Raw genomic sequence first — 14,067 nt, 5'->3', positions numbered from 1 at the left:
AGCAACTTACTGTAGTGCCACCTCTCGTTTTCTGTACTAGATGTGATTCAGACTCAGTCGTACACAGATTTACAAATGTCACTTATCAAATTGAACCGTACAATCTAGAAAAGTAGTTTTGTCGCTCACAGGTGTCTTATTTATGCCAGACATATGTGTCAGCAAGAAAGGCGCCTGGTGCAGCAGATCATCTGCCTGGGACCTGGCACGCCAAGAGGGGCTATTTGGCTGTACTGGAACCCGCGGATGTCTGCAAACTGCTTATGTGTATTATGGGGGCAATTCAGTATTATTTTTTTTAGGCACGGGCACTAGATGGCGCTCAAAGGCAGCAATCCAATTATTCTGCTGTTCGGGTGATATCACTGCCGACATTTCTGCTCGCAGCCTCCGGAAGTGGCATGCAGAAATGTGCGAAAATGGGACTTTTCACGTTATGGGCACTATTTTTGTCGGCTTTAGCTATTTTGGGCCAAACCCGGTGTTTTTAGGCACTCTATCAGAGCAACAACTCAAACCCATTTGAATTGGCCCAATAGAAATCAATCACAGAATGTGTATATGCGGGCGGATATATGCGTTTCTGAGTGGCAGCTGTGCGGCAGCCTGGCAGATGCACAGAACTTATCTGTCTTGTGGGTGTGTAGGCCGATTATCCTGCTTATTTGGCGTGTCTGGGCAGTGATAGGACTGCTGTTTCCGCTGCATCTTTGCACTCGTTACAGGGTGAGTGTAAGTTCTGATACTAATAATAAGACTTGCGGATGAAAAAACAGCAGATGGTGTGGCCTTCGTCATTGATGAAGGGTGGATATTCCGCATAGACTGGCATTAGCATAGGGTGGTAAATGCAGCCACGTATGCGTTCAACTTAAATTCAAGTCCTCAGTGTTTATGTATCAGCAGTCGCACAACACTCCTTCTCCTTGTTCTGTATTTTTCTCTTGTATGTAGGGACATCTGTTGCTGTAGAGTGCAAAGCCTGTGTTCCGTACACTGTATAAATGTATCACCAGATGTGCCCTCATACACCGAGCTACTATATGCCACTATATGTTTCCCTTCTGTGTATGTAACTATATAGTTATCAGATCTTTCTGTTCTGTGTCTATGGACAACTGTTGAGTGTCAGAACATTGGTGCTTGCGTTATGTGCTCCAGATCTATCCTGAGGTCACTCATGCCGGTATATGGACATACCAGTGACCCTTGTGCAGCATATATCTACCTAATGCGGCCTCTTTGTAACATAATATGAAAGTAATGACTGTTTTTTGTCTTTATTAGCTTGCCCAGTTCAGACAACGCAAGGGACAGCCAGACAGCCAGTCTTCAGCAAAGAAAACCAAAAAGAAGAAGTCGTCCTCTAGCTCCAAGCAACAGGATCACCCCGATGAGGCTTCAGAAGCCGCCTTATCACAGAGCGATGACACCCGCTCCCAGGCGGCTCCAAGTGGGGCCAGTACCACTGCTGAGTTCACCATCATGAGAACAATGCCCCATGGGGAAACTATTAAACATGACAAGACGTATACCATAGAGGTAGGTGGTTCTACCATGAACTGTATACATTTACAGGGCCTCCACTGTTGCAATAGCACATTACATTTTATTTAGCCCGTTTCATACAGAGGCAAAGTAGAACGCTGAACTGGCAATGCATGACACAAGTAATAACAATGTACTAGTGGCCATTCTATTAACTTTTTTTACGCAGCTTGTTTTAAAATACATTTCTTTAAATCCACATTACCACCATAAGGTTGCCTCTGAGTAGTGGAGCCCTGGGGCTTCTCAGTGCGGCCACTCTTCTTGGAACTAGCTGTCAGTCACTTTAGATCCAAGTTACCTTCAATCTGCCAGGGCAAGTTAGATCTGAGATTGTTATTCCCCAAAGCAATCTGGGCTTCCTTTCACTCTGGGAAATCCCTGACAACTTCACTGTCATCACGTTACAGGATTATGTAAAATGGATAAATGAACTAATCTTAGATCCTGAGTTTTCAAGTGAGGGCAATCGGTCCTTGATTGGTTTCAAAGCCTTGCAACTACTGGTCACGGGTGGTCTTCAGTATGCCGGCGGTCGGGCTCCCGGCGACCAGCATACCGGCGCCGGGAGCCCGACAGCCGGCATACCGACACTTATTCTCCCTCGTGGGGGTCCACGACCCCCCTGGAGGGAGAATAAAATAGTGTGGCGCGCGTAGCGTGGCGAGCGAGCCCGCAAGGGGCTCATTTGCGCTCGCCACACTGTCGGTAAGCCGGCGGTCGGGCTCCCGGCGCCGGTATGCTGGTCACCGGGAGCCCGACCGCCGGCATATCGTAGTGAACCCCTGGTCACACCTAATGGCCACAGCCAGCATTCACTCAATGATTCTACCTTTGACTTTGTCACCTTAATTAGAGATTAATTATTCAGCATGCACCGTGAAATATACACGGTCGAGTCACATTATTATGGCCACCAGCTAGTAGTCAGAGTGACCACCGTGTGCGGCACAGACAGCAGCTAGATTTGCTGAACTGTCGTTTTAGACACACGTCTGGTAGACCCCAGGTTCATTTTGATGGTGAGCTGCTCCACTGTAGCGTGTCGGCCGGCCCTCACGCACCTTTGTAGCTGTCATTAATCTCTATGGCACATGGTGCTCCGCAGTTTCCACGTCCGTTATTCGCAGTGGTGCCATTTGTCCAGTCACGATACACAGTCACCACAGCAGCACGCGCACAGTTCACAAACTGCGCTGTTACAGAAATACTGCCGCCCTTGGCACGAAAGCCGATAATCATCCCTTTTTGCAACTCTGATAAATCGCCCCTTTTACCAATGACCGCAACGAGTGATATGTGTGCAGACTGCCTATCGCACACCTTATATACCCATACATGCAAATTAAGCTAATTGACTGAATTTGTTAAAAAGAAGAGGACTGTTATTTCTCTGACGTCCTAGTGGATGCTGGGAACTCCGTAAGGACCATGGGGAATAGCGGCTCCGCAGGAGACTGGGCACAAAAGTAAAGCTTTAGGACTACCTGGTGTGCACTGGCTCCTCCCCCTATGACCCTCCTCCAAGCCTCAGTTAGATTTTTGTGCCCGGCCGAGAAGGGTGCACACTAGGGGCTCTCCTGAGCTTCTTAGTGAAAGTTTAGTTTTAGGTTTTTTATTTTCAGTGAGACCTGCTGGCAACAGGCTCACTGCATCGAGGGACTAAGGGGAGAAGAAGCGAACTCACCTGCGTGCAGAGTGGATTGGGCTTCTTAGGCTACTGGACACCATTAGCTCCAGAGGGACCGAACACAGGCCCAGTCTCGGAGCTCGGTCCCAGAGCCGCGCCGCCGGCCCCCTTACAGAGCCAGAAGCAAGAAGAGGTCCGGAAAAATCGGCGGCAGAAGACATCAGTCTTCAACAAGGTAGCGCACAGCACTGCAGCTGTGCGCCATTGTTACTCAGGCACACTTCGGTCACTGAGGGTGCAGGGCGCTAGGGGGGGGCGCCCTGAGCAGCAATGTAAACACCTTGGCTGGCATAAATACACCACATATAACCCCCAGGGCTATATGGATGTATTTTAACCCCTGCCAGAACTCACCAAAAGCGGGAGAAAAGGCCGCCGAGAAGGGGGCGGAGCCTATCTCCTCAGCACACGGGCTCCATTTTCCATCACAGCTCCGCTGGAAGGACGTCTCCCTGACTCTCCCCTGCAGTCCTGCACTACAGAAAAGGGTAAAAAAGAGAGGGGGGCACTAATTTGGCGCAGTTTTGATACTAACAGCAGCTATAAAGGGAAAAGCACATTTTATAGTGGTATTCCTGTCTATATATAGCGCTCTGGTGTGTGCTGGCATACTCTCCCTCTGTCTCCCCAAAGGGCTAGTGGGGTCCTGTCCTCTATCAGAGCATTCCCTATGTGTGTGCGGTGTGTCGGTACGATTGTGTCGACATGTTTGAGGAGGAAAATGAGATGGAGGCGGAGCAATTGCCTATTATAGAGTTGTCACCCCCTAGGGAGTCGACACCTGAGTGGATGAGCTTATGGAAGGAATTGCGTGACAGTGTCAGCTCTTTACGACAAACAGTTGACGACATGAGACAGCCGGCTACTCGGCTTGTGCCTGTCCAGGGGTCTCAAACGCCATCAGGGGCTTTAAAACGCCCGTTACCTCAAATGGCAGACACAGACACGGATACTGACTCCAGTGTCGATGATGAGGAGACAAACGTGACTTCCACTAGGGCCACACGTTACATGATTGAAGCAATGAAAAATGTATTGCATATCTCTGATAATACAAGTACCACTAAAAAGGGTATTATGTATGGTGAGAAAAAACTGCCTGTAGTTTTTCCTGTATCCGAGGAATTAAATGAAGTGTGTGATGAGGCGTGGGTTTCCCCCGATAAAAAACTGATAATTCCTAAAAGGTTATTGGCATCGTACCCTTTCCCGCCAGAGGATAGGGCACGTTGGGAAACACCCCCTAGGGTGGATAAAGCGCTCACACGCTTGTCTAAACAGGTAGCACTACCCTCTCCTGATACGGCCGCCCTAAAGGAACCTGCCGATAGAAAGCTGGAGAATATCCTAAAATGTATATACACTCACACGGGTGTTATACTGCGACCAGCAATCGCCTCAGCCTGGATGTGCAGTGCGGGCCTGGCGTGGTCGGATTCCCTGACTGAAAATATTGATACCCTAGATAGGGACAGTATATTACTGACTATAGAGCATTTGAAGGATGCATTTCTATATATGCGTGATGCACAGAGGGATATTTGCAGACTGGCATCAAGAGTTAGCGCGCTGTCCATTTCTGCAAGAAGAGGTTTATGGACGCGGCAGTGGTCAGGTGATGCGGATTCTAAAAGGCACATGGAAGTATTGCCTTATAAGGGGGAGGAGTTATTTGGGGTAGGTCTATCAGACCTGGTAGCCACGGCAACTGCTGGAAAATCCACATTTTTACCCCAGGTAGCTTCTCAACCTAAGAAGACACCGTATTATCAGGCGCAGTCCTTTCGGCCCCATAAGGGCAAGCGGGCAAAAGGCGCCTCATTTCTGCCCCGTGGCAGAGGGAGAGGAAAAAGGCTGCAACAAACAGCCAGTTCCCAGGAACAAAAGCCCTCTCCCGCCTCCGCAAAGTCCTCAGCATGACGCTGGGGCTTTACAAGCGGACTCAGGCACGGTGGGGGCCCGTCTCAAGAAGTTCAGTGCGCAGAGGGCCCACTCGCAAGTGGACCCCTGGATCCTTCAGGTGGTATCTCAGGGGTACAAATTGGAATTCGAGATGTCTCCCCCTCGCCGTTTTCTAAAGTCTGCTTTACCGACGTCTCCCTCAGACAGGGAGGCAGTATTGGAAGCCATTCACAAGCTATATTCCCAGCAGGTGATAATCAAGGTACCCCTCCTACAACAGGGAAAGGGGTACTATTCCACACTATTTTTGGTACCGAAGCCGGACAGCTCGGTGAGACTACATGTCCCAATTTACCCTTCTCACCAAGGGTACCTCAGGTTTGTGGTACAGAACTGTCACTATCAGTTTCAGACGCTGCCGTTTGGATTGTCCACGGCACCCCGGGTCTTTACCAAGGTAATGGCCGAAATGATGATACTCCTTCGAAGGAAGGGAGTTTTAGTTATCCCTTACTTGGACGATCTCCTGATAAGGGCAAGATCCAGGGAACAGTTGGAAGTCGGAGTAGCACTATCTCAGATAGTGCTGCGCCAGCACGATTGGATTCTTAATATTCCAAAATCGCAGCTGATCCCGACGACACGACTTCTATTCCTAGGGATGATCCTGGACACAGTCCAGAAAAAGGTGTTTCTCCCGGAGGAGAAAGCCAGGGAGTTATCCGAACTAGTCAGAAATCTCCTAAAACCAGGCCAAGTCTCAGTGCATCAATGCACAAGGGTCCTGGGAAAGATGGTGGCTTCTTACGAAGCAATCCCATTCGGCAGATTCCACGCAAGAACCTTCCAGGGGGATCTGCTAGACAAATGGTCCGGGTCGCATCTTCAGATGCATCAGCGGATAATCTTGTCACCAAGGACAAGGGTGTCTCTCCTGTGGTGGTTGCAGAGTGCTCATCTTCTAGAGGGCCGCAGATTCGGCATTCAGGACTGGGTCCTGGTGACCACGGATGCCAGCCTGAGAGGCTGGGGAGCAGTCACACAGGGAAGAAATTTCCAGGGCTTGTGGTCAAGCCTGGAGACATCACTTCACATAAATATCCTGGAGCTAAGGGCCATCTACAATGCTCTAAGCCTAGCAAGACCTCTGCTTCAAGGTCAGCCGGTGCTGATCCAGTCAGACAACATCACGGCAGTCGCCCACGTAAACAGACAGGGCGGCACAAGAAGCAGGAGGGCAATGGCAGAAGTTGCAAGGATTCTTCGCTGGGCGGAAAATCATGTGATAGCACTGTCAGCAGTGTTCATTCCGGGAGTGGACAACTGGGAAGCAGACTTCCTCAGCAGACACGACCTCCACCCGGGAGAGTGGGGACTTCACCCAGAAGTTTTCCACATGATTGTGAACCGTTGGGAAAAACCAAAGGTGGACATGATGGCGTCCCGCCTCAACAAAAAACTAGACAGGTATTGCGCCAGGTCAAGGGACCCTCAGGCAATAGCTGTGGACGCTCTGGTAACACCGTGGGTGTACCAGTCAGTGTATGTGTTCCCTCCTCTGCCTCTCATACCCAAGGTACTGAGAATCATAAAAAGGAGAGGAGTAAGGACTATACTAGTGGCTCCGGATTGGCCAAGAAGGACTTGGTAACCGGAACTTCAAGAGATGCTCACGGAGGATCCGTGGCCTCTACCTCTAAGAAGGGACCTGCTTCAGCGGGGACCTTGTCTGTTCCAAGACTTGCCGCGGCTGCGTTTGACGGCATGGCGGTTGAACGCCGGATCCTGAAGGAAAAAGGCATTCCGGATGAAGTCATCCCTACCCTGATCAAAGCCAGGAAGGATGTAACCGTACAGCATTATCACCGTATTTGGCGTAAATATGCTGCGTGGTGCGAGGCCAGGAAGGCCCCTACAGAGGAATTTCAACTGGGTCGTTTCCTGCATTTCCTGCAAACAGGACTGTCTATGGGCCTCAAATTAGGGTCCATTAAGGTTCAAATTTCGGCCCTGTCGATTTTCTTCCAGAAAGAACTGGCTTCAGTTCCTGAAGTTCAGACGTTTGTCAAGGGGGTACTGCATATACAGCCTCCTTTTGTGCCTCCAGTGGCACCTTGGGATCTCAATGTAGTTTTGGGGTTCCTAAAATCACATTGGTTTGAACCACTCACCACTGTGGACTTAAAATATCTCACATGGAAAGTGGTAATGCTGTTGGCCCTGGCTTCAGCCAGGCGTGTCTCAGAATTGGCGGCTTTATCCTATAAAAGCCCTTACCTAATTTTTCATACGGACAGGGCAGAATTGAGGACTCGTCCTCAATTTCTCCCTAAGGTGGTTTCAGCGTTTCACTTGAACCAGCCTATTGTGGTACCTGCGGCTACTAGGGACTTGGAGGACTCCAAGTTGCTGGACGTAGTCAGGGCCCTGAAAATATATGTTTCCAGGACGGCTGGAGTCAGAAAATCTGACTCGCTGTTTATCCTGTATGCACCCAACAAGCTGCTCCTGCTACTAAGCAGACTATTGCTCGTTGGATTTGTAGTACAATTCAGCTTGCACATTCTGTGGCAGGCCTGCCACAGCCAAAATCTGTAAAAGCCCATTCCACAAGGAAGGTGGGCTCATCTTGGGCGGCTGCCCGAGGGGTCTCGGCTTTACAACTTTGCCGAGCAGCTACTTAGTCAGGGGCAAACACGTTTGCTAAATTCTACAAATTTGATACCCTGGCTGAGGAGGACCTGGAGTTCTCCTCTCATTCGGTGCTGCAGAGTCATCCGCACTCTCCCGCCCGTTTGGGAGCTTTGGTATAATCCCCATGGTCCTTACGGAGTTCCCAGCATCCACTAGGACGTCCGAGAAAATAATAATTTACTTACCGATAATTCTATTTCTCGTAGTCCGTAGTGGATGCTGGGCGCCCATCCCAAGTGCGGATTGTCTGCAATACTTGTACATAGTTATTGTTACAAAAATCGGGTTATTATTGTTGTGAGCCATCTTTTCAGAGGCTCCTCTGTTATCATGCTGTTAACTGGGTTCAGATCACAGGTTGTACGGTGTGATTGGTGTGGCTGGTATGAGTCTTACCCGGGATTCAAAATCCTTCCTTATTGTGTACGCTCGTCCGGGCACAGTATCCTAACTGAGGCTTGGGGGAGGGTCATAGGGGGAGGAGCCAGTGCACACCAGGTAGTCCTAAAGCTTTACTTTTGTGCCCAGTCTCCTGCGGAGCCGCTATTCCCCATGGTCCTTACGGAGTTCCCAGCATCCACTACGGACTACGAGAAATAGAATTATCGGTAAGTAAATTCTTATTTTTTTTCGGCTAAATTATAATTTCAAGATTTTCATTTGTATTCCCCTTATTCTGCTACTGTACAAAGTTTCTGAATAACAATTTGAATCCAGTGGCTATTGTATCCCATCTACTGAGCCATTTTGTCAGTACACAAGGCCTAACCCTACAAATAGCAATTGCCACGCCTTAATCAGACTCTCATGTCCTCTGGTATAGTAACCTAGAGCTACGAGTTATGGATTGGCTTGTTGCGTGCGCAGAGATGATCATGTGACGATATCGCAGAGCACGGTATAAAGCGCTCAGTTGTCAGTGTAATGGGAGCTCTGCAGATTCATTGTGAGAGTTGCTCCACAGGCCAAGGGCCTCCTGCGACGCCAGGGAAGAGCCCAAGCTCTCCGATATCTTGCTGACGTACCCTTGGCCCTCATTGACACACAGACTTTGTGTCGTGTACATGCAGTGCAGCCACTGCACTCTGACAGAACGCTCGCAGTGGCCACATCACATTTAATACGTGTCACAATATGGGAACGTGCATCACTGAATTAAAGTTCTAATACTCAGGTAAACAAACAGACTTGATCGGCTTCCAGTTCATGCAATTACAGTTATGTAATCACACAACAAACAGTTCTTTATGAGCTGGAAGAAAAGTTATTGAGAGAGACTGTGTTTCTAATTGTAGCCTGAAAGCGAAGTGTCCACCACTGCTGACGATTATAGCTCGGAGGTAAGCTAGGTGTGCTGCATGCAGATCATTCATCAGTGTGTGGGTGCTCTCCATCTCCTCCTCATTAATGAACCTGAGATTTGTATGGCTCCTGTGAATGAATTGCACCTTCCTTTCTCAGGATTGTAAACATTCTGATTGGTCACGGTTTCCGAAATCAACATTCAGTGTTCCATTGCATGTGTTCTTACTCCTCTTACCAACAGGAGAGAACTCCCCCCACCCCCTTCCTCCCCCTCTTTGTTTGGTGTCAAGGTGGATCCGTGCAGAAATACAGTGATTGGGGCAGCTGATCAAATCTACACTTAAATGGTCTCAACAAAAGACTATTGGTAATGGCATCACTGGGTGGTAGTAATTACTAATTTGCTAATACCCACTATGTTCTGAGGTTTTAAGTCAATGGGGGTCATTCTGAGTTGATCGCTAGCTGCTTTCGGTCGCTGTGCAGCGTTGAGGCAAAAAAACTGCACTTCTGCGCATGCGGCGCAATGTAATATTACTACGAATGATGTAGTTTTTCACAAGGTCTAGCGATGCTTTTCAGTCGCACTGCTGGCCGCAGAGTGATTGACAGGAAGAGGGCGTTTCTGGGTGTCAACTGACCGTTTTCAGGGAGTGTTCGTAAAAACGCAGGCGTGCCAGGAAAAACGCAGGCGTGGCTGGGCGAACGCAGGGCGTTTGTGACGTCAAAACAGGAGCTAAACAGTCTGAAGTCATCGCAGGTTCTGAGTAGGTATTGAGCTTCTCTAAAACGACACAAAAAAATTATGCCGCCGCTGTGCGATCCCTTCGTTCGCACTTCTGCATAGCTAAAATACACTCCCAGTGGGAGGCGGCATATCGTTTGCACGGCTGCTAAAAACTGCTAGCGAGCGAACAACTCGGAATGACCCCCAGTGTCCGATGGGTGGATAAATTGGAGCTAACAAACGCCTATACTGAAAGGCACCCGGGAATTAAAATTTCACTGTAAATTGTTTTTTGTTTATTTAAGCAGTTTATTCAAAAAGTAAATGTTCTGCTCTATTCTACCTCAATTGTATTTCATGTTGTATATGATGGGTCCACTTTAATACCTTCAAATAAAATGTTTATTTAGCCTATTAAAGACCTGATACCTGATGCTATGACCTTTTTCTTATTTAAATACACTGATTTTATATAGCACTACCAGACTCCGTAGCTCCTTTCTTTCAACATTAATAAATCGTCCGAAAGGAAGAGCTTCCATGTTTTTTCGGACTACCTGTTCAGTGAGCGGAGCAGCCTTCCAGATATATTTAAATGAGAGAATTTTACAGTCAGCTCTTCAGTTCTGTCCATCGCTGTTGGATAGGTGTCCGATCTAGAGGAGGAGTAAGTGACACGGAGGGGCTATAATCCACAAAGACAAATCTGCCACCCAATCTAATATAAACAGGAATCCAATCAGAACTGTTACACCAGATTTCAGGCCTCTCAAAGTGCCTATTTTGAGTATCTTCTCCAAGGCCCATAGGAGCACACTGTGTATGTAGTTGGTTGAACCAGTGACTGGTCCACACGTGGGCATCTGGAAGACGCTCCTGAACAAGGGGTTCACTATGGTATGCCGGCGGTCGGGCTCCCGGCGACCAGCATACCGGCGCCGGGAGCCCGTCCGCCGGCTTACCGATAGTGTGGCGAGCGCAAATGAGCCCCTTGCGGGCTCGCTGTGCTCGCCACGCTACGGGCACGGTGGCGCGCTACGCACGCCACTTTATTCTCCCTCTAGGGGGGTTGTGGACCCCCACGAGGGAGAATAAGTGTCGGTATGCCGGCTGTCGGTATCCCGGCGCCGGTATACTGTGCGCCGGAATCCCGTCAGTCGGCATACTGAAGACCACCCCTGAACAAGACCTACAGATCTTAGATAGATATTGAAGTACAGGTTGAGTATCCCATATCCAAATATTCCAAAATACGGAATTTTTTGAGTGAGATAGTGAAACCTTTGTTTTCTGATGGCTCAATATACACAAACTTTGTTTAATACACAAAGTTATTAAAATATTGTATTAATTGACCTTCAGGCTGTGTGTATAAGGTACATATGAAACATAAATGAATTGTGTGAATGTACACACACTTTGTTTAATGCACAAAGGTATTAAAAATATTGGCTAAAATTACCTTCAGGCTGTGTGTATAAGGTGTATATGAAACATAAATGCATTCTGTGCTTAGACTTAGGTCCCATCGCCATGATATCTCATTATGGTATGCAATTATTCCAAAATACGGAAAAATCCGATATCCAAAATACTTCTGGTCACAAGCATTTTGGATAAGGGAGACTCAACCTGTATTTAAATTGTTCTTATTTGATAGTTATAATGGAGTATCTACATAAAATAGAATGGTACATATTGTAGATCTCCTTCGTTCCGGTGTGAATAATGACACCAATGTTGATCAATTATTACATTAAATTTATCTGATAAAGTATGAAAAATAACACAAAAGTAACAGAAACAAATGATAGCATTAATGTCAGCGGATTTTACACCTGCACAGACTGATAAATTACCAACCGTTACATTTAATAAAAGGCACATATGTTATTTATATGCCACTATAATGTATCTCCTTAGTGCCAAAGTCTAAGTGGTCAGTAGCAAAAAGTACAACTTGGAATGATTCCGGAGCAAAAAGTCCCACTTCAATGATAAATAAACAGCTCAAATTCCTTTTCTCTATCGTCCTAAGTGGATGCTGGGGTTCCTGAAAGGACCATGGGGAATAGCGGCTCCGCAGGAGACAGGGCACAAAAGTAAAGCTTTTACAGGTCAGGTGGTGTGTACTGGCTCCTCCCCCTATGACCCTCCTCCAGACTCCAGTTAGATTTTTGTGCCCGGCCGAGAAGGGTGCAATTCTAGGTGGCTCTCATAAAGAGCTGCTTAGAGAGTTTAGCTTAGGTTTTTTATTTTACAGTGATTCCTGCTGGCAACAGGATCACTGCAACGAGGGACAGAGGGGAGAAGAAGTGAACTCACCTGCGTGCAGGATGGATTGGCTTCTTGGCTACTGGACATGAAGCTCCAGAGGGACGATCACAGGTACAGCCTGGATGGTCACCGGAGCCACGCCGCCGGCCCCCTCACAGATGCTGAAGCAAGAAGAGGTCCAGAATCGGCGGCTGAAGACTCCTGCAGTCTTCTTAAGGTAGCGCACAGCACTGCAGCTGTGCGCCATTTTCCTCTCAGCACACTTCACACGGCAGTCACTGAGGGTGCAGGGCGCTGGGGGGGGGGCGCCCTGGGAGGCAAATGAAAACCTTTAAAAAGGCTAAAAATACCTCACATATAGCCCCAGAGGCTATATGGAGATATTTACCCCTGCCTAAATGTACTAAATAGCGGGAGACGAGCCCGCCGAAAAAGGGGCGGGGCCTATCTCCTCAGCACACGGCGCCATTTTCTGTCACAGCTCCGCTAGTCAGGAAGGCTCCCAGGTCTCTCCCCTGCACTGCACTACAGAAACAGGGTATAACAGAGAGGGGGGGCAAAATAAATGGCAATATATTAATATAAAAGCAGCTATAAGGGAGCACTTAATCATAAGGCTATCCCTGTCATATATAGCGCTTTTTGGTGTGTGCTGGCAGACTCTCCCTCTGTCTCCCCAAAGGGCTAGTGGGTCCTGTCTTCGTATAGAGCATTCCCTGTGTGTCTGCTGTGTGTCGGTACGTGTGTGTCGACATGTATGAGGACGTTATTGGTGTGGAGGCGGAGCAATTGCCAAATATGAGGATGTCACCTCCTAGGGGGTCGACACCAGAATGGATGCCTTTATTTGTGGAATTACGGGATAGCGTCAACTCGCTTAAGCAGTCGTTTGCCGACATGAGGCGGCCGGACACTCAATTAGTGCCTGTCCAGGCGCCTCAAACACCGTCAGGGGCTGTAAAACGCCCCTTGCCTCAGTCGGTCGACACAGACCCAGACACAGGCACTGATTCCGGTGGTGAAGGTGACGAATCAACCGTATTTTCCAGTAGGGCCACACGTTATATGATTTTGGCAATAAAGGAGATGTTACATTTAGCTGATACTACAGGTACCACTAAACAGGGTATTATGTGGGGTGTGAAAAAACTACCAGTAGTTTTTACCGAATCAGAAGAATTAAATGACGTGTGTGATGAAGCGTGGGGTGCCCCGATAAAAAACTGCTAATTTCAAAGAAGTTATTGGCTTTATACCCTTTCCCGCCAGAGGTTAGGGAGCGCTGGGAAACACCTCCTAGGGTGGACAAAGCGCTAACACGCTTATCAAAACAAGTGGCGTTACCCTCTCCTGAGACGGCCGCACTTAAAGATCCATCAGATAGGAGGATGGAAAATATCCAAAAAGGTATATACACACATGCAGGTGTTATACTACGACCAGCTATTGCGACTGCCTGGATGTGCAGTGCTGGGGTAGTTTGGTCAGAGTCCCTGATCGAAAATATTGATACCCTGGACAGGGACAATATTTTACTGTCGTTAGAACAAATAAAGGATGCATTTCTTTATATGCGTGATGCACAGAGAGATATCTGCACACTGGCATCACGGGTAAGTGCTATGTCCATTTCGGCCAGAAGAGCTTTATGGACACGACAGTGGACAGGCGATGCGTAGAGGAGTTATTTGGGGTCGGTCTATCGGATTTGGTGGCCACGGCTACGGCCGGGAAATCCACCTTTCTACCTCAAGTCACTCCCCAACAGAAAAAGGCACCGACTTTTCAACCGCAGCCCTTTCGTTCCTTTAAAAATAAGAGAGCAAAGGGCTATTCATATCTGCCACGAGGCAGAGGACGAGGGAAGAGACAGCAACAGGCAGCTCCTTCCCAGGAACAGAAGCCCTCCCCGGCTTCTACAAAA

General features: G+C 48.2%; 1 protein-coding gene across 10 annotated transcripts in view; it reads left to right on the top strand.

Annotated features, from left to right (window-relative positions):
* The window catches only part of AKAP9 (A-kinase anchoring protein 9), a 467,089-nt gene that overhangs the window by 74,837 nt on the left and 378,185 nt on the right, over nucleotides 1-14,067 (top strand). For 7 of the 10 annotated variants that reach the window (XM_063921429.1, XM_063921432.1, XM_063921425.1 and 4 more), the window contains exons 2-3: nucleotides 1,288-1,542; nucleotides 9,130-9,174. In XM_063921429.1, coding sequence (XP_063777499.1) covers nucleotides 1,288-1,542; nucleotides 9,130-9,174 — 300 coding nt within the window. The remainder of the gene's footprint in view (nucleotides 1-1,287; nucleotides 1,543-9,129; nucleotides 9,175-14,067) is intronic. The other 3 variants (XM_063921430.1, XM_063921427.1, XM_063921431.1) reach the window with 1 other exon arrangement.

Source organism: Pseudophryne corroboree, chromosome 5 (assembly GCF_028390025.1).
Source record: "Pseudophryne corroboree isolate aPseCor3 chromosome 5, aPseCor3.hap2, whole genome shotgun sequence".
NCBI classification, from domain to species: domain Eukaryota; kingdom Metazoa; phylum Chordata; class Amphibia; order Anura; family Myobatrachidae; genus Pseudophryne; species Pseudophryne corroboree.
The sequence above is the reverse complement of the archived record's forward strand: the minus strand, read 5'-3'. Positions and strand labels throughout refer to the sequence as shown.